The 20,104-nt window shown below is 42.2% G+C and overlaps 2 protein-coding genes across 6 annotated transcripts; one reads left to right on the plus strand and one right to left on the minus strand.

Annotated features, from left to right (window-relative positions):
* Positions 1–1,660: 1,660 nt before the first annotated feature.
* On the plus strand, positions 1,661–6,461 carry LOC133166595 (lipoprotein lipase). Its single transcript, XM_061296622.1, has 10 exons — positions 1,661–1,941; positions 2,510–2,706; positions 2,902–3,081; positions 3,211–3,322; positions 3,399–3,632; positions 4,402–4,644; positions 4,884–5,004; positions 5,083–5,301; positions 5,374–5,481; positions 5,569–6,461. Exons 1-10 carry the CDS (start codon positions 1,842–1,844, stop codon positions 5,588–5,590), a joined length of 1,536 nt encoding a protein of 511 aa, XP_061152606.1. The 5' UTR covers positions 1,661–1,841; the 3' UTR covers positions 5,591–6,461.
* si:ch1073-396h14.1 (disintegrin and metalloproteinase domain-containing protein 10) lies at positions 6,225–19,636 on the minus strand. 5 transcript variants are annotated; one of them, XM_061296614.1, is made up of 15 exons: positions 19,365–19,635; positions 18,643–18,790; positions 18,459–18,577; positions 18,218–18,367; positions 15,641–15,732; positions 15,015–15,260; positions 14,262–14,354; positions 13,979–14,147; positions 10,512–10,675; positions 9,214–9,385; positions 8,976–9,120; positions 8,660–8,843; positions 8,466–8,565; positions 8,071–8,291; positions 6,225–7,620 (listed from the first exon to the last, which is right to left on the minus strand). In XM_061296614.1, exons 1-15 carry the CDS (start codon positions 19,423–19,425, stop codon positions 7,516–7,518), a joined length of 2,169 nt encoding a protein of 722 aa, XP_061152598.1. In that variant the 5' UTR covers positions 19,426–19,635; the 3' UTR covers positions 6,225–7,515. The 5 variants fall into 5 exon arrangements, with proteins under 5 accessions (XP_061152598.1, XP_061152600.1, XP_061152599.1 ...); XM_061296616.1 differs by having other exon boundaries at positions 15,015–15,137; positions 19,365–19,634; XM_061296615.1 differs by lacking the exon at positions 14,262–14,354 and having other exon boundaries at positions 19,365–19,636.
* Positions 19,637–20,104: the final 468 nt, after the last annotated feature.

Consider the following 20,104-nt stretch of genomic DNA (forward strand, 5'->3'; position numbering starts at 1 on the left):
ATTAAGTGTAGTAGTTGCTAGATGGGTCTTTTTTTAAACAAAATACTCAGTGGAGAATATATTAATGACATATACCTATAAAAATTTGTTTTTGTGTTTGCACTGCTCTTGTGCTGGATTCTGAGTACCTAATGTAGTGTCCAGTGAGAGTAGTCATTATAGTCATGGGTGTAACATTCCTAGAAATAACCAAAGCAGTTCAAGGAAATACGCAATATCAAACCCAGGACATTTTGTTGTCTCCAACTTTGAATTCATTGCTGTTGTTATTCCAACAATGTGGAAGCATTTTGTTTTTGAGATCACGTTTTTTTTTTTTAATCCATTCCCAGGGTTGGGGGAAAGCAAGGGGGTGAGCACAGATTTCGAGGATTTTTTTTTTTTTATAAATTCACAGATGGATTCATGCAAGACAGCTGCAGTAATATAATGTTTAATCCAGCAGAAAAGGTTCTCAGTGAAGAGATAGCCAACAGTTCCCTCCAAAAGTATTGGAACAGCAAGGTCAATTTCTTTGTATTTGTCACATACTGAAAACATTTTGTCAAGTCCACCTTTCATTTCATTTATTCGGGCTCCTCTGCTGTGAGCAAACACAGTTCAATCTTTTCAACCATGACCTCATCGTCTTGTGTTGGCATCCAATGTCTATTATGAGTGCGCACTCGATGTGCAGCCGGCACTCTGTTTTTTCTAGTGGGCAATGTGTTCTGTACTTTTGGTACTTTTGAGACAGATAAAACTGGGGCAGTATGTCACCACACAATCAAAAGAAATCCCAGTTTCTGGATTTTGACAATTAGCAACAACATGCCTAGGGTGTTTGCACAAACATTTGATATTAAAATCATATGTAATTTTTGGAGGATTATTTCACATCAGAGTCAAACCGCTTTTTCTGCATTATGTTGCATGGCAACAGCAGGAGCTATAAGGACAAAGGGGCCCCTTGTGTTTAGTCTCACAGTCGGTGTCCTGGAATGTCAATTGGCCATAGGTGACTGCTGACACAATAGTAGCTCCTTAGCATGCCACAACTTTAATTAACGTCACATTGTAAGAGAGAAACTAATTCCGACCACTGCATGGCATGTTTTGTTTTCCAAATATGAGGCAATCAATGCAGTTTGGAAAAGACTGAAAATGGAAGGTGATTGAGTTTGCTTATCTCTTCTGGATCTATTGCTTCCAATAAAATGTGTCTTTATTACTTTGAAACCAAGCTTTTAAATTAAATGCGTTCCAATTGGTCAAGTGATTTCCTGAGATAATACTACAGCATTTTTATGAATTATGAATACTATGAAATCCTGTTCATCTTTTTAGTCACGTATGTAACAAGCAAATGAGAATTATTTTCAATCCCTCAAAGTAAAATAAAAGAACGTAACATTAAAGTTAAGAGATAGTTAGATGCCATAAAAAAAATATATTTCAAGGGAAATACAGGACTACGGTGGCCGAGAAGTACTGTCTGCTTTGCAAACGCTTTTACTGTGTTCCCTCAGGTGTTAAACAAAGTCGGAGTTTGTCATCATGTTGCCGACTGGGCTTTTAATGCACTCCCACACCAGTGTAATGATTGACTTTACAACAACGGTATGTTTCCATTCTCCGCCCTGAGTTTGACAGCCAATGGGGCGGCTCAGGTTCTATTTAAGACTCCGACTCGGTTCAAGGTGGTTCACATGCCTGCGCACTGCGCGCAACACGACGCACAAAACGGGATTATTCCATTTGCAAACAAAAGAAAAATTATAAAACAAAATTCTAGGATTTATTAAAGCTTCTGCATCTTTTGACGTGGTTGAAGAAACTTTCTGAACAAAGCTGTCAAAGCAATGAAAGCCTGGAGAGTTGGCTTACTTTGCTTAGTGGTATTGAACGCAGCAGTTCGTTATGTGACTTCTTTGGAGCAAGAACTGGCCGATTCTATTTTGGGTGAGTTGCCAAAAAAGACCCCCCCAGCCCACTCTGTAGTCTACATTTACGTATGAAAAGTTATAGTGACGTAGTTTGAGCTCCAACAATTGATATGCTAACTTAATAGACATGTATGTGATACGTTTGGGGTCATTCGAGAGCAAAAAAGTGGGGAAACGTTAAAGCGACAATGAATGGCGATGCGTTCAGTGTACGTGAATTGTGTAGGAATTTAAATAATTACAGTTTTCTGTATTTGCAACCTCATAAATATGAGGGTCCTCACCACACACACACACACACACACACACACACACACACACACACACACACACACACACACACACACACACACACACACACACACACACACACACACACACACACACACACACACACACACACACAGTTCAGTCAGCTAACTCCTCAGAAACTTTTAGAAGCCGCTTCTGGTTTCCATGGAGAGCAGTCTGACAGCATGAAGTCAAGACTTAAGGGGCCACAAGGGGCGAGCCTCTCCAGCCAGAACATTAGCTCATCCACCCAAAAAACAAACACTTAATGCAAAACTTTCCTCTCCACTCAGGTAAATTCCTGGATCCCGTCAAAGACTTGTCTGAGCAGAAGTATGACGCCAATGAAACGGTGGCCAGATTCTCCCTACGCAGACCCTCCCACCCAGAAGATGACCTGTGCTACATCCTACCCGGCCGAGCTGACTCGCTGGCGGCCTGTGCCTTCAACAGCACTTCCAAAACCTTCCTCATCATCCATGGGTGGACGGTAAGAAACTTCACACGCTTCCACTAGTCGGGACTTGTCCCCTGATTGTAAATTTGCTTAGGGCAGTTCAACAAAAAGTATGCGGCTACCCAATATGCTAATCTGCCGGTGTCGAAGCATAACAAATTGTTTTAAACTCAATAATTGTGTTTATTAATCAAGATTTTTCATTTTTTCCATCATCACCTTCCCTAGTTGAGCGGCATGTTTGAAAGCTGGGTGGCGAAGTTGGTGTCGGCGCTGTACGAGCGAGAGCAGCTGGCCAACGTCATCGTGGTGGACTGGCTCAGTACGGCCCAGAACCACTATGTGGTCGCGGCCCAGAACACCAAGGCGGTGGGGCAGGAGGTGGCCCGCTTTATTGACTGGATTGAGGTCAGTGGGAGCATCTATTCATCCATCCATTTTCTATAACACGCATTAGGGGCGCGGGGGAACTGGGGCGTAACTCTGAACTATTATTGAATAAAACAAATATTTGTTTTCATTCTGGGCATTTTACAGGAAACCACCAATATTCCACTTGACAACTTGCATCTGATTGGCTACAGCCTCGGTGCTCATGTGGCAGGCTTTGCGGGGAGCCATGCCACCAATAAAGTTGGAAGAATAACAGGTAAAAGGCAAAAAGAACATTGTGTACCACCAACGCGTCAAAGTCACTTCAGACACACCCCCATCTTTGTCTGCAGGTTTGGACCCGGCCGGGCCTGACTTTGAGGGCGAGCACGCCCACAGGCGCCTCTCCCCGGATGACGCCGGCTTCGTGGACGTCCTCCACACCTTCACCCGAGGCTCTTTGGGTCTCAGTATCGGCATCCAGCAGCCTGTGGGCCATGTTGACATCTACCCAAATGGAGGCAGCTTCCAGCCGGGCTGCAATTTAAGAGGCGCTCTGGAAAAGATTGCCAAATTTGGGATATTTGGTATGAAATATTATTTCCAAGTATGAACAAACTCAATTACCGTATTTTCCGCCCTATAAGGCGCACCTAAAAACCTAAAATTTTCTCAAAAACCAACAGTGCGCCTTATAGTCCGGTGCGCCTTATATATGGACCAAATTCCTAAATTTAAACTGGCCCAAAGCATTGTGTCATGAAATCAATCATAAGTGGCCCGCTGAAGACTATGAATCATGACTCAAAAAGACTATGGGTCATTATTTTATGATTATAAAGTAATTTGTTCCGTCTGAAGTTGAAATAAAAAAGATAAAATGGAGAATGATTTGATTTGGATTAAAAATCTGACATGATTCATTAATGGTGCGCCTTATAGTCCGGTGCGCCTCATATAAGGATAAAGTTTTAAAATGGGCCATTCATTGAAGGTGCGCCTTATAGTCCGGTGCGCCTTATAGGCCGGAAAATACGGTAGTAAACCTTTTTTGAATACAGTAGTCCCTTACATATTCCGATGTTGATATTGATTCCATATGTCCAACAAGGCATCACATGTGCGCTATTAGTCCAAACGAAAACAATCCAGCAGCTTGCTAGTTACTAATCGGTCTTAGCCGTCAACATTGTTACTGCGGCTCACACAATGACCCCATTCACAGAAGGCTGAACAGGAGCAGAGGGGCCCGAACGTGGCTAACATGAGTCTTTGTCCAAATTGCCGCTCTTGATCTTCTTGGCTCGAGATTTAGTTTGCTCAATGAAATTCTTCAACGTGTTATTCTTCCTGCAGCCATTACCGATGCGGTCAAGTGCGAGCACGAGCGCTCCATCCACCTCTTCATTGACTCGCTGCTGAACGAGGAGGAGGCGGCCAAGGCCTACCGTTGCAGCAGTAACGACAGGTTTGACCGGGGAATGTGCCTCAACTGCCGCAAAAACCGCTGCAACACGGTGGGCTACGACATCAGCAAGGTCCGCAAGGTGCGCAACGTACAGTTGTACACCAAGACCAGAGCCACCATGCCCTTCAGAGGTGAGCGCTTTGCAAAAAAATATCAAAACCAATTTACTTTGTAAATGATGTCGTTGTTTTTGTTTCAAAAGTACTTGTATCGGTGCTTGGTATCGGTATCAGTGACTACTCGAGAATATTTTGTCCATCGCACTAAACAAGCTATGACTTAATTAGCCCAAATAATCTAAATATTGGACCAAAGGGCAGGAGTGGGGTCAAAATGGACTGGTGTCTTATTTATATGACTCCTTGTCCAGTTTATCACTACCAGCTGAAGATCCACTTTTCCAGTAAAGTGAACCGCTCAGAGATGGAGCCCTCACTGACCGTCTCGCTGTTCGGAACCAAAGGAGAGGTGGACGACCTGCAGCTTAAGTTGTGAGTAAATTCATGGTTGAACGTTTATGACCTACTTGGGTCAACACCAACAGCTCACTCAACGGTTCCGTCTGACAGGAAGGAGAAAATATCAGCAAATAGGACGCATTCCTTCCTACTGGTGACCGAGAAGGACATCGGTGAGCTGTTGATGTTGACGTTCAAGTGGGAGGAGTCCAACGGCTGGTCGGCTTCCAGTATGTTGAGGATGGTTTCCTCCTGGTGGTCCGGCCACTCCGACAGCGCCGACATGGAGGTGCATAAAATTCGCATTCGGGCTGGAGAGACGCAGCAAAAGTAAGTTTCTAGAAGTTTGGGATATTCTGCTTTTGCAAAGTGCATGATGACTAACTACAATATGTTCTCCAGGGTTGTATTTTGCATCAAAGATCCCGATTCTACCAACTTAACGCATGAGCTTACCTTTGTCAAATGTAAGGACTCGTGGCGAGCGAATCCAAAACGCACATCCAAAAGGTAACACAACTTTTTCTCACCTGCTTTTACCTCCACAAAATAATCACAATGTCAAGGATTGGACGATAAAAACATCTTTATCTGTAGAATCACCTTGGAGGCTCACTGACCCTGCAGAGAAAACAACCTTCACTACCCCGTGCGTCCTTTTGCACTTAGTAAATAATTTATTTGATGTCTCGTAACAAAAAAAAAGCCTCGCACTGACTTGTATATAGCAGTATATCCTTTTTTTTTTTTTTTTTTTAAACATCACTTAATATTGTAAACTGTTAGTTTGGTTTTATGCGTAATTAATCAATGTATCATTAGTGCCGAAAGAGATAGACTAATGTTAACTTCCCAAAGAGACAGGGGTGTGTTTTTTTATTTTATTTTTATTTTTTTTGTAGTTGTTATCAAGGTGTTCTACGCAATAGCGTCTCGATGTACTGTACGACATATACTGTATTTAACCTAACAAAGCATTCACCACTGTGGCCCTGCATGTGACTGCAGGACTGGATCAGTGTGCCTTAAGCCCAACAAAGCGCTTTGTTGTCGGGTGTGCATTTTATTGGTGCTTTATTTTTGTTATGACTGCAAAGAGATGTTACTCTACTGTCTTTCTACTCAGTTACAATGAAATATTACTCGTCTGGTACCTCAACAAACACCTGATGTTGTTTTAATGTGTTTTTTTTAATGCTGTATAATAATGCTTGGTAATATTACATTATTTGTGTGTGACCACAAGAGATCGGTACGGTAATCATTGTGACTTTATTTCCCATCTCAAAAACACGTGCACATATTCTGTTTTTGCACTGATTGCATGGGTGGGGCATTTTTAAACCATGTACAGGAGGGATTTGTAAATAAGCAATAATTGACTTGACTTGTAAAAAGCACTGGCTTGGGTTTTATCTGTTGTCCTTGTACATAATTTAAATACGTAGTGTTATAATGTGTATATTTAATAAACAACACATGAGAGGTCATCTTGTCCTCATGTTTTTTTGATAAAGAAGTGGGAATTGTTGTTAATTTACTTTAAAATAATCTTGTCCTTGCACAGGTTTTCAACAATTATCTTCAAGCTTATTTGAAAAATAAATCAACTCATTTTCTAGGTACTCTTGTAGATGTACTTTTCAAGGACATTTTGATAAACATTTTGGGGTCATATGAGGTGAAGTATTTGGGCCGAAGGTCATGACAGTGCCAGTGTTGTACCAGTATAAGCAATGTGATGGAAACCTGGACTCCCATCAGAGCAAGGAATTAACACTCTGGTTCAACGACAACAACAACACGGTGATGGAATGGAGGGAAAGTTCGCTTGGACTTTTCTGGGCTCTCTAAAATGGCTACCCGCATATGTTGGGTATGTGAAGGCCCTTGCAGTTGTCAGCCTTTTTTCCATAACACATGCTGTAACATGAGAAGGCAATTCACATCGTCATGTATTGCCATAATATAGCCAAGAAAAACAACACTGATGACCTAAAGTTAGTGTGAAGATGGAATAATTTATCCCCTATGACAGCATTTTGAATTTAAATTTTTATTAGCTGTGATAGGCTAGTTAGTTCTGAAAAGCTTATCTACAATTGATTGCTTTGGGCTCCACCCACTGACCCGCGAGTCTCTCACTTGTCCTCCTCCGTCCTCGCCTGTGTGATGATTTCTTCCATTTCAGGTATATTGTAAGCGTTTAATAATGAAGAACATGACAAATTCATATATGTACGTATAATATTTGAGTGCTTTGAGCCGAATATAATCACGTGTTTGGAGATGCTAGCAAAAAATATCGCTAAGCTAACGTTAGCTTCTGACTGGCTAGCGGGTTATGTTTATATGTCAATTACAAATGTCAGTTAATTCATTTAAATGCCATTTTAATATTTCATTATTTCAACTGTTCAGTATTTTATGGTGTAACAAAAGCAGCGTCTCTAAGGAAGTTTCTTAAAATGGAATTCTAGACATTTCGTGACATGAAATGCTAGATAAATTAATGAAATTTGTTTGATATATTTTCAGGGTGAGTCAGTCCAGGTTTCTGGTATCCAGAGTTTGACCACAAAGGCAGACAGTGCAGCTCATAACTGTAGACAGGGCCAGGATACCCAACAAGATGGCCCACCAGTGAGCCTGTGGACACAAAAATCCAAATACAGCTGTTTGTGAGAGATCAGGAACCCCCACCACCAAAAAAACAACTAAACTAACTACCACAAAATTTAGAAAATGAGCCAGCAAACAATTATGGTGAAAGTATAGGCGGGTTTCCATAATAGAAGATTGTTTCCCCATCTCCAGTGAAACGGCTCATTGAGGTGCTCTTAAAACCCGGATGAGCATTCCAGATTTGTCACGCTGTCAAGAAGATCTAAAATCGCTACCTCGCACCCAAAAATCTAAGGAGAGATTAATCACAGGACATTTAGCTGATGTGTTGAGCTGAGAAACACAAACTTCTAGCAAACATTCGCTGCTGTGTCTCGTCAAACCCAAATCTTTGGCCGATTTCCCCCCCTAAATATAATATAAAGTCTTATTCAGCAATATTGTGCCACTTTTGAAGGTCAACTTTCACACTACCTTCATCCACTCTCCCAGGTCTTCATATTCATCAAGGTTGAGGAAGGAGTTCTTCAACCTGGCGATGGGTCCGTCTGCATCCAATAGACGACAAACGTGGAATTTGTCGCAGTAGCCTTGGTTGCCCATGCATGGCGACCCGCTCACCAGGGGCAAAGCCTTTTTCTGGAAGTGACGGGACAACACGGAGGAGGTGGTGCTTGCGCATGTGTCCGGCTCACCTGCCATTGGAAATGCAATTGGATAAACAGACAGGTAAAGCAGATTTAACCATTATTTCCTCTGAGTTAGCTTAATGGAAAAGCAAGCCCAAAGGGGGCTTCTATACAAATTGACACAAGCAGTAAGTATAGGAGTGTAAAAATTTTTTTCGGGCAGAGGGTCATTGAGGTTACCGGGCTGCTGGCAGCACATGTGGCATTTGTGCTTCTTGGAATCGCCTGGACAATCGCACTGCTCCAGGTTGTGTTTCACACATAAAGACTCGGCACAGACCTGCAGGCCCCCCCCCCAAAATAAATAAAATAGCAGTAAACAAACGCATAACTGTTGTTGGAGTTGAGTCCAGATTTTTTTTTTTCAGTCTCACCCCATTGAAGCAGACACGAGTCCCTTGACTGCAGAGGGTGAGGTTTTCTTTAGGGCTTGGATCGGGGCACAGTGCTGAGTGACCTGAACAATTGCTCTCCTTCTGACAGTCGGTTTCTTCGTCGCAGGTTTGAAGTTCTGACTTGAAGCTGCACTCCTGACTGCAGCAAAGGCCTTGACTGGGACTAGAAAACAGGAGGCACGTGTCAGCTGCACAGATGCTACAAACCAGGTATCCATTTTTTTTTTTTTATGTCCAGTGAAAGCTCACTACAATTAAAATATTTTCTCGATTGCTTGTACTTTATTAAATGTACCTGCATACTTTGCTAGGCTTTAGGCGACACTGCACCCCTACTCGTTCTTTTGTGCTATAGCAGCAGAGGTCCGTGTAATTGAGTCCCACATCACACTCCTCGCCTTCCTCCACTATCTGGTTACCGCATATGGGCGTATCACTGACTGGCCACAGGGGAAGCGCACGTGTAAATACTGTGACAATCCCGAGATAATATTTATAGTGACTCACGCTTGGATACGTGAACACGTGCTCACCCACAAAGCAATCGTCCTTCTTGAGGCGCAGAAGCTTGTTAATGCGTTCAACGCTGCAGGTGGATAGTTTGTCGTTGTTTTCACGCACTTTGTCCGTGGCTTCGGGAAACATCAGGTAGCGGCCATTTCCGCCGGAAGAGCCCAAGCTGCCACAATTAGAGCCTTCATCGTGCTATTCAAATACATACAGTAGAGTAGATTTTGTTTCAGTCATTAAAAAAAAAAAAATGCCGCCTCTGCACTCAGGACCAACGACGAGGCGCTCTAAAGCTGCCAAGCCAGCAGACTATGTAAAGATGCATATTTGAGGTGCAGGCATAGCTAGCTAGCTAAAGGCACATTGCAATCGTTTTGTATAAGAAATCAACTGCTAATGCAATAGATTTTTGTAAAAATGTATAAATTAGACCAACATTTAAAAATTCAAATAGATTGTCCAGTTTTGATTTAAAAGGAAATCAATCGAATAATATAATAGTCTTCTATATCAGTATGAAACATGTTAATCAAAGTCATCGCTTTACATTTAAAATGAGATCTTCTCAGTTGGGTATTTACTCATTGCACGTCCTTTGTAATCATACTCACGGAAGAGGCCAATTAGAGGCGGAAAGTGCGCTGTAATCAACTTGTAACCGCACTTCCTTTGAGTTCAACGATTTGCTCCACTCGGGAATTGGCTACAAAACAGACCCTCCCTAAAGTCTCTTTTTAGGTCTTCTATTGTGTATATTTGCGAGGATGAAAACGTTGCACGGCAATCTGTGGATGGATGGATGGTTCCGTGTAAATTAAATGAAAGTTGAAAGGAGATGGGACATAAACAAGGCTAATAGCTGTTTGGATTTCATTCCTATGACACGGTGACTCGTGCGTATCCACGATCAGGAAGTAACGATTCAAGGTTGACGTAGTAGAACTAATCAGCTCAGGGGTACCTCTGCGAGATTCTTTTTTTTTTCTCCATGGAAATGCACTAAAGGGAGGCCCTGGGTGAAAAGACGCATTTAGCAGAGTGAAAAGGCTTGTGGCTGTTTGCAGTTATAACACGTAGAAGTGGATACACGTGCAACTGGTGGGTGCACATAGGCTGGGTTTTGTCATGGTGATTTTGCTGGTGATGGCAGCTCCGAAAAGGAATTCGCTAAAGCTGGTGAACACGCTTATAGTAGTCCAACACAAAGACATGTACGGAGAAAAGTTTTTTGTGAAAGAGGAGGCGGCACCGAGGACATTTTGTTACTTGGGCGGTTGGCGCCATGTAGTGGACAAGAATAATTTTGTATCGTAAGACTGACCGGAGCTCCGAGACTGTGTCCGAGTTCGTGAGCGAGGGTCAACTGGACGTGTCGAGGAGGAAGGAACTGTCCGTAGTTCTGAATCGTGACCAGACCCGTGTTCAGGGTGGAATGGCGGCCGTTCGAAAGGGTGGTGTACCGCGAACAGATTCCTCCCCAGTTACCTACACACAAGAAGAAAGGAACAAACTGCTTTCATTTTAGTACAACGAGGTAATTCTTCACAATTGGACTTCATTTCAAATTGTTTGAAGGCTTTGAGGTCAAGGTCAGTTCCTCAAGTTCTTCCACATTATGCTTTGCGCCGCATGGGACACAGTCACGCTGCCAACCAAAGAAGTGTCTCCAAAAAGCTTTTGTCCATCAAGTGGACACTTCATGGACTTGAAATTGACAAGTCCCAACAGGACCACCGTAATGTACACACATGCCATTGACAAGGTTGCATAACTATCCTTGTGCTACTGGAAACCTCACGGCACTGAGCACCCCTTAAGGTCAGCTCCTGCAATTGCCTCCTTCAATTCGTCCATCACGGCCTGCCATGTGCGATTTAGGTTGCATTTTCTTTTTTTTTTTCTTTTATGTAACACATCTTACGCAACCTGACCTGTGGAATCCCTCATTTTGGGGGGGAAGGAATGTGTGTTTGTCTGTTAAAGATATTGTCATTTCAGAGAAATAGGAGTTCACTAGGAGTCATTGGGAACTGTGGGAACCAGCTGTGGGCATCTGGATCTTCCATTAGCATGTTTGTGTGGGTGCCATTGTGATGGCTCCCCCCTCCCCTATTCAAAAAACAATGACCGCAGAGGCGCCAAAAAGGAAGCAGCCAATGATCCTTCTCGAAGGTTTAATCAATATACAATAATAGGCTCGTGCTCACACTTAGAAGGCAAAAATGACTAATCTGGAATTCTACTACTCACTTTCTATCTCCCACGCCCACTAAAAACCTCATTCAAGGAGCTGCGATTCCTAGAAGGAGTCCTGAAAGGCTTCCGTTGTGGATTTTGGCAGGTTGAGCACATGAGGACATACGCCTCTTTTGTTCCCTTCTCCTACTCGTTCTGGCCACAGAAAAGAGTCAGGCTCCTATTATTAGTCTGGTGGATAAACACACTCTCCTCCAGAGCCCGACGACGACAACAACAACAAGTGCATGTACGTATGTGAGCCAATGTCAGGAAACATTTCAGCGTTAGTAAAACATGACTCTTCTCTTGAGGCACATTAAATGTTTCACATTGTTCGGTACAAACAAGCTAACAATGGCGTAGGGGCTTTCCCCACCTCTAAAGTTCAATGACCTCTGCGTTTAAATAAAGTATTCTTCATTGTAAAGTGCGTATACATTTCTGATGGAGGCAGGATTTTTTTTGTACAATGGATTTAAATTCACTTTTTTTTTTGTTCATTTGGACTCGCTTGACCGTGTGATGATAAGACGGATAGTTATCAAGTTTCAATGTCAAGGTTGTGCAGATTAGTCTTTCCAAGTAAGACTTTATTTGGGCTTTGGGAAGGAGACAAATAAAAAAAAAAAAATGTAAGACTTGTTTATCCTTCCAGTTGATTTAGGGGACAAAAGGAACACAAGGATATTTTCCTTTTGAGTTTGCATCCAATAATTTTCTCTGGCCCCTTGCCTGCGAGAGGCAATGATGAAAGGTTCAACAGATTATTCTCGCTTAACCGATGTCTAGCTAACTTGTTTGGAGATAATTGGCACTCTTTCTAAGGTCGAGCCGACCTACTAAGAACGGGACATCCTTCACCCGAACTGGGAACGCGCCGTCACTACTTTCTAGAAACAAAGATTACTGCTTGAGCCTTCCATGAAAGTTAAATTCTCACTAGCAAATAAAAAAATTAAGCTATTCCTAATATCGCTCTTGGTTTTAAGCAAAGATGGAATTTTACCGTGTTTATATAAACTGATATATGAAACTCGAGGAGGAGTCGTGTGTGTGTGTGTGTGTGTGTGTGTGTGTGTGTGTGTGTGTGATCGATCGCACCCTGCTACAATGGTGCTGGAGTATCCGAGTAACACATTAGCCAGCACCAGCAATAAACCGGTGGAACTGGGTGATTGGGTCGTCTGAGATCAAATGCGATAGAAAACCTATTGAGCAGTCACATGGTGTTGAGAAGTCACAACAACCTCATCGGCCACAAATTTGTGCTCCTTACGTGAGACGTCACCATGGCGATCACACTGAATGGAATGTAGCCTCTAAGACGTCTGGGGGTGGTGTGTTCGGGTGTCAAAGGTATATTGGCGCCTAATTACATGTCGGAGTGGCAGTCTGCTCTCACGCCCCCCCTTGGTTAGCCAATCAAGAGCTGAGGATGACGAACAGGCAGGAAGAATCCTCTTATCGCCACTATTGCCGCAATTCTCCAACTTCTTGCTGCATAACAATTAACCACATGAGAAGCCTGCAGAATGTAAACTTTCATTTAAAAATGGTCTTTTCACCCAAAATTTTCCGATCATAATTTGGGGATTTTTAGCTCCCTGCATTAATGAAAGCCAAAGCAATTTTTGTCATTTTTTTTTTGCCTTCACATTTGAATTTTGAAACAAGGGCCATGTTATTAGTAGGTGAGTTCAAATGTGTATATAAAATATGTAAAATTGTATTTCTTAATTAGATTTCCATGAATGGATTGAATTATTTTGTATTTATTATTTTATTATATATTTTCAATCCAGAATACTCCAATTTCTAATTGAATTAATAAGTAATATTATTTAAAAAATACTGCAATGTAATCGCTCAAGTCCTATTTTCAATCTTGCATTGAATGTTGTGATTTTTTTTTAATTAGACTGAATATTTTATCTTATCTTTGTAAATAGTAGTTTTAGTGACAGCAGTTTGTAAGTTATTTATTGGCCCACGAGAATTCACCCGGCAACAGTGTTGAGGCATTTCCATATGTAAATAAGAAAAGGCTTCCTGATTGAGGAGTTCACTCACGTTTTGTTGTTGCTCCCTACAAGCAAAACACGAATGAATTAAGAATGCTGGCACCTCTGTGAATTTGTTACAGCCTCTTTGTCAATGCAACAAAACAAGTGTAAATCTACACCTCCTAAAGTCCCAAGCTATGCTACTTAATAATATAGGTTCCATCAGACACTCCTACTTTCTGCTTTGTGCACATGACCTAAGAAGTCATATAGGCAATAAATCAGCAGAGCACCATGCAGAGATTCAAACACTGACGCAGAGCGGGCAAATATTATTTCACCTTTCAAGTCAAATATCTTGGTGAGAGAGTGGACTGGACACACAAATATCCAATTTCTGTTTGCTGCTTTTATTTCGACTGAAGTTTTAATACCCCTGTATTGGGGGGAAAACATATTTGATATTGATTTGAATCTAAAAAGACAATTAGGTGATTATAAATTCGGTTGTGATGCACATTTCAATTAGATCTGTGTCGCAACTCACCGGCTTTGCCCTCCCAGGCGAGTCCCAGCACTCCGCTGTAGTCTCGGTTGGTTAGCAGATACGACAGGCAAAAGTTGCCCCAGTTGTTTTCGGAGTAAAGACTCAACAGTTTCTCCGGGCCGATGTAGAGAGGAGTCAGAGGGTCTGATATGTTCTCCTTCGTCATGACCTGAGCAGGATAGCAAATATGTAATATGACGGATTATTTTCTTCTTCGTAAATCGCATATGAGTGTAATTAAAGCAGCATCTTGGGTTTGCATGATTCTGTTGTATCTTCTTACAGTGAGGGATTTGACTTTAAAGTTGATCAACTTGAGTCCATCGAACTTGACTTTGTCGTATATATCATTAACCGCTCGCATGTATGAGGCAACCTGGGAACAAACCACACAGTTATGTAAGGTCAAAACGTGAAACACGCTCACGTGTGAGCGTCCGAATGTATATACGGGTGGGAGATGCACACTCCCAAAAAAAAAAAAAGTTGAACCAGCGGGGAGAATTTCCTTGACTGTAAATATTGACACCCTGGAAATAGGAGATGAAAGCAGGCCAGCCGCGATTGACAACCTTTTGTCTATTTACACCTCGAGATCAAATCACGGGATCACTTGCAGTGTATTTTGATAGTCCACCTTGCAAGATTCTGGCAAAGACCCAAGGACAACACACGTCTGTCTGTGTGTTTGATTGCTTGGTGTGGAAAGAATGTTAAGGAGGTCAATGGAGGAGATGCAAGAATAGACAACAGAGCCTTGTTTGTTTGCGACATAGCATAAGGAAAACTTTTCAGAAATTTGCCGACTGAATTTGGATTGAGAAGTTTGTACGAAACCGATTTTAACTAAATGTCATCAGTCTGTATGATTGAAGGATCTTTGGTTGAAATGAGATGAGCCGCTTCCATTTCTCGGGAAGTAACTTGGCTGTGTTCACACCCACAACGGCGCAGTGTTTGCCAACATATGAAGAGCTTGCTTACAGGCAAATTTTTAACTTTTAACTTCGCTAAGAACAAAGCGTACGACTGTCACCTGAGCCACAACAGCCTCCACCGACCCAAACTTGTTGAAGTAGCGGTGGTCAGCGGTGAGATGCAACAGGCAGCAAGTTTTAGCTTCGTCCAGCGTTCTCCTGGCACGGTTCGCTGCTGCCTCCTGTGGGACGCCGAGAGCAAGGGTCACATCGAGAACTTGTGGCGACAGGAACGCAAGTTGAACTCTTCGTTGGGAAAAACATCTGCTAAGACCATTCCATAATGTCCAGTGACTGGAAATGATCTATGCAGCCAGGCATGTTGTTAAAAATGGAAACGAGTAAATGTTCCGGAAGCCATTGTTGAAAAAGGGACATGCGGGATACCCCACTAGTTGATGAACAATACGCTGGTTACCCTTTGGGAATTTTAATTAGTTGACCATGTTGACATAAGTCTACGGACATTTTCCCAAACAATCAAGGTTCTGGCATCCATTGGTCAAAGCCAGCTGCATTGCTCTTATTATTGTACATACAAAGTAGTCAGAAACTTTTCTATGGAACGAGGTCCGTTTTCACTTTTACTAAAGGTCAAAATGGTCACTGGTAACCTTCTTTGGTGGATTTTGGTTAACATTATGGTGTATGTGTGTACAAAGGTCATAGGTGATGGTTTTTCTACCTGATCAACAGGTTTGAGACTTTGGGCCAGCGTCTTTAGATATCCGGCACCACAAAATCCAGAATCCAGTCCATTTCCTCTAGTTGGTAAAACTACATAAAACAAGCATAGATGTCATCAGGATGCAAAGATAATTTCACTTTCACCAGTGCACGTTTCATTGTTTGTTAAGAGTCATCAGAATTATAGAGGCTATAAAAAGTTTACACACCCCTGGATCAAATTCCAGGCTTTTGTAGTATATAATAAAAACTGACTCATAACCTGTAAAACTCAAATGAAAACAAAAATTATTTTGAAAGGGGAAGTTGTTCACTCCGCAAAAATCGTAATCGACACAATCAAACTGGATATGAAAGAAGCATAAAATGCTTCGTTTAGACCAAGGTCACTTCCATAGAGCGTACCAATCAACTAATCCAAATACTCCAGCCTCCTGAAGTCATAAAGCTTGTACAACCAAGAATTGTCGGAAGGGGGCTTGTGACTTTAGATCCAAATCTGACTGGAAATGAACATGGAGACAACCTTCTTCCTTGTACACATTGTACCCAAGCCATTAAACATACAGGAAGTGTCGGGTTAATGGTTACATTAAATACTGGAAGTGTTTTCCAACCTTTATTGAGCCAAATTGGATATTTTACATTTGAAAAAAAATCTCATGTTTTAATCCATTGAAGCAAACCAAGCATTTATCCTACCCTGGCGTCAAACACTGACAAAAAAATCGACAGTTTAAAAAATATGCCTTCCCAGAGGGCTGTCTGGTCAAGTTGGGTGATGGATTTGATTTCATTGGAACAGATTAGCAACACATTTCCTAATGCACGTCTGCTTTGTTCACATGGGAGTCATTGCATTCGTACGCCTTTCTAAATTATGTCGCAAGTCAGGCTAAAGGCTCCACAATAGTGTACAAGGTTTGCTCCATCTCTTGCAGCATTCAGTCAAGACAAATAGCTCCAAATTCCTGTCGATGCTATTGAGTCACATGACCTCAAATCACTTTCACATGTTGACTGCAGTAGGACAAGAGAGGCCATGTTTTGTCAATTCGCCGGTGACCCATGAGAACTTCAAGATGTGAGCCGCCACACACACACACACACACACACACACACACACACACATGGAGAGGCAACAATTAGTTTAATACTGGAAGGTATTTTCTGACGAATCTGCTCTACTCATGTTTTCTCACTTACACTTGGCTTCCAAAAACCTCAGTGATACATTTTTGGACTTGTTTGCACTCGAGATTTACAGTAAAGGGACTGTGTGCGGTGTTTTTAAAACCCAAATGCACATACTTAGTCCCTGAAGAACTGTGCTTTCCAAGAATCCCACAAATGCAACATATCGGTATTTTAAGCTACACTGATCGCGTTCGCATTTTGCAACACCAACAAGAGTTCAGCCATGGTTGACGGTCATATATCTCAAATCATTGGCTTGTTGCAGCCAATAATTAACAGCTTTGGCTCAACCACGTCAAAATTTAGGCTCGAGAGAATGACAGACTCAGCAGAAAGTGAGGCCAAAGGAATCAGGCTGCCCCTTGACAGAAATATGGCTGCACTGTTATTTAAATGTTCATATTAATCTCTAAAGGGATTACTAAATAGTCACGCATTCATAGAGGTCCAAGATATTATTATGCTTTATATATGTAGTATGCAAATTCCACACAGGAAGCCCAAAGCTGAGATTCAATCCGCAAACCTCAGAACTGTGAGGCAAATGTACTAACCGCCCAACCACTGTGCTACTTGTGCTTAATCAGTTAAATCTCTATTTGCGACTACCTGCGGGTGATCTCATGACATCACCCATCTCGGGGGGAGACCACCTCCTAAAGGCCTTTGTCTTTCCCAGACGGCATCCAGAGAATTTGAGAATACACGTCACACCCGAGGGATAATTCCCTCGTGTCCAAATATAAACTCAGGATCGAAACATCTCGAGCCGGATTGTTTTTGCCTTTCCTGAGCGATAACATAGCCTGTGGATGAAAGTGCCGGCCGGATGTTGTCATTTTGTCAAAGGTTTTGTCTGAGAGGATATGAAGCAAGACCACGCGTGCTTCCATTCAAACATGCCGGGAATTTGGCCATGCTTTCTTGGAAAAAGCAACATCCCAGACAAAAGACATGCAAAGTAAAACACATGTGCTTGATGATGGCACGCATGTGGCCATCATGTAAAAGCTACTCCCATTTTTTGGTGGTTTCCTTCTCGTACCCCTCCTCCTCTTCAGTATCACACCATTTTCATTTTACGGGGCTCCTCACTCCCTCCTGCCATGAGATTAATCTGATTCCATGACCTCAAGTTAACCAGCCTACAATGCATTCTGGAGTTTGAGCTTTCTGCCAAGATGCAAATCTAATTCTGAACGAGAGCTAGTGTAGCGTGGAATTGTTTTTTTCACAGGGAGCAGCGCGATGGAACATAAAATTTCATTATTTAAATTCTATTCAATTATGTAATGAAATTTTAGAAAGTACTGAAGTCGTGTTTATCTTATTCAAAACACATTGCTGTTATCCGATACATGTGTATAATTTTCCTCACCCATGTCATCCTCACGATAGATGATGGAGTGGTGGTCGCTGACGTTGTATCTGCGAGCCGCTTCCACGTGATAAATGACGTTGTCGGCGTGGATACTTCCTTCAAACTGACCCCGTAACACGGATCCATGACAGGCTGAGTCGTGTTCGCCTGAAAAGAGGGGGTTGAAAGATACAGCAAGGTCAGCTCGATTCTCTTCCGTCCCACAGGAGCACACATATACACAACACACACAACTTACCCTCCAGCGTTCCGGAATATAAGTGGGAGAGGTCGGCAGCTGTGGCGCCACGCTCGCTGACCACCTCGAAGTCACTGGAGAAGGTCCCGGCGTCTCGTCTCAGACGCAATCGGAAAGTTCTAGAAGAAAAATAATCGTATACACAAATTGCATTCTCACTGCAGTATTTTTTTTTCGTCCAAACCTGTGAAAAGCAGTGAAGTCCAAATCCAGCGTATGTCGCTGAGATGGTGCATCCCTGCGGGCCCGCAGGTGTTTTTTGTGGAGGTCCTCCCTGTCGTATGATAGCCCCTCATAATGTTTTATGTACGGGCTGATGAAGCTCACGTCGCCTGGAAGAAAAAGAAATATTGCGCAATTTTGTGTTGTACGTGTATTTACATGCTACTTACACATACAACCCGCAACTGGTGTTTAAATATGAGAATGTATTTGTATTTTTCCTCAGCAATTAGGAAATCACTTGATCCAATTCACCTAAGTTTTTGTTTGTACTGATGACTTAAAATAAAAAAAACAACGCAAACCAGCATAGTACAAAAATAGAATAACAGCCAAAGAAAGGCAAGAGGCAATTTCCCACCCACATCCACTTCTGCCTTCCTCAAAAATGACGACCAAAATTCTGAATAAATGCCACCAAGGGTCATAATATCATTTTAGTACTTTTACTTCTGCTTTAATGACATGTATGGAAGCACAGATGCCAGCTGACGTTTTTGAAAGTGAAAGGCCTCTTAGAAAACACAAATGTCACCAGTTGCTTTTGTATTGCGGACCGTGACATTCCTTAAAGTTCAAGCCAACCGGACCGAGAGTAGGCAACACACATGCTCACGTCAAGCTCTAAACAAGACCGCTCCTTCGCACACAAACACTCATCTGTACATTCCTGCGACACGCTACCTGTAATCCGCTCTTGACAGTCGACCAACAAAAGCAACAGGCAGCAAAGTTGAGCCCTCATGACGGCCTCACGGGACAGACGGGTCACTTTGTCTCTCTTTTTGATTCAGCTTCGTTCTCCTCTTGAGTCTCTTCTACCTCACCTTTCGTCTCTCTTCTTTTTCATCCCGAGCGGACTCGGACGCACGGTTGTCCCGTTTTGTGGAATGCGACTCGTCGGAGAGTTGAAGTCGTGCAATGGAGAGGCGTATTCAGACATGCAGGTGTATTTTGAGAAAGATTACCAAACAGAAAATGAGATGGAGGGAAAAGTATTCGCAATCAAGTTGTGACCTGAAGCTAAACTCAGGGCGGCTTATTGAACAAGTGGAATTTAAGTGAGTGTTGTCAATGAGCAGTTTAACACAATGGAACATTTAAAAGCTCACCTCAATTGCTTTTGTGTGGTTTTTATTCAGAGGTTGAAAGTGGTACAAGTTGGCGGTCAACCAAAATGGTTTCCAAGAATACGCTACAAATCTACAAATCTATACTGGCTAGAACGAAAATGCAAGTGAGATTTTTTGAATTTTAAAGTTCATCTATGACAGGGTTGATATAAATTTCGAAATGTTGAACTCTTCCCTGGTTTTGCTAAATTTAGTCTCAAAGTGTCTACAAATCACAGGAAGTCTTAAAATGATCAGTGTGTAGGTGGTTATGAGCTCACTCCAAAATAAGGAACCATTTGAACTCGGAAT

The sequence above is a fragment of the Syngnathus typhle genome, linkage group LG14 (assembly GCF_033458585.1).
Source record: "Syngnathus typhle isolate RoL2023-S1 ecotype Sweden linkage group LG14, RoL_Styp_1.0, whole genome shotgun sequence".
NCBI classification, from domain to species: Eukaryota; Metazoa; Chordata; class Actinopteri; order Syngnathiformes; family Syngnathidae; genus Syngnathus; species Syngnathus typhle.

Bases quoted from the DNA above. Each gene is read 5' to 3' on its own strand.
- si:ch1073-396h14.1 (XM_061296614.1), bottom strand. From the start codon at position 19,425: ATGAGGGCTCAACTTTGCTGCCTGTTGCTTTTGTTGGTCGACTGTCAA. The intron at 14,148-14,261 runs GTAAGAAGATAC...TATCCTGCTCAG, and splicing joins TTAAAGTCAAATCCCTCACT to GTCATGACGAAGGAGAACAT. The intron at 7,621-8,070 runs GTAGTGTGAAAG...TTGTGTCCACAG, and splicing joins ACCTGGGAGAGTGGATGAAG to GCTCACTGGTGGGCCATCTT.
- LOC133166595 (XM_061296622.1), top strand. From the start codon at position 1,842: ATGAAAGCCTGGAGAGTTGGCTTACTTTGCTTAGTGGTATTGAACGCA. The intron at 5,005-5,082 runs GTGAGTAAATTC...TCCGTCTGACAG, and splicing joins GACGACCTGCAGCTTAAGTT to GAAGGAGAAAATATCAGCAA. The intron at 5,482-5,568 runs GTAACACAACTT...CTTTATCTGTAG, and splicing joins CCAAAACGCACATCCAAAAG to AATCACCTTGGAGGCTCACT.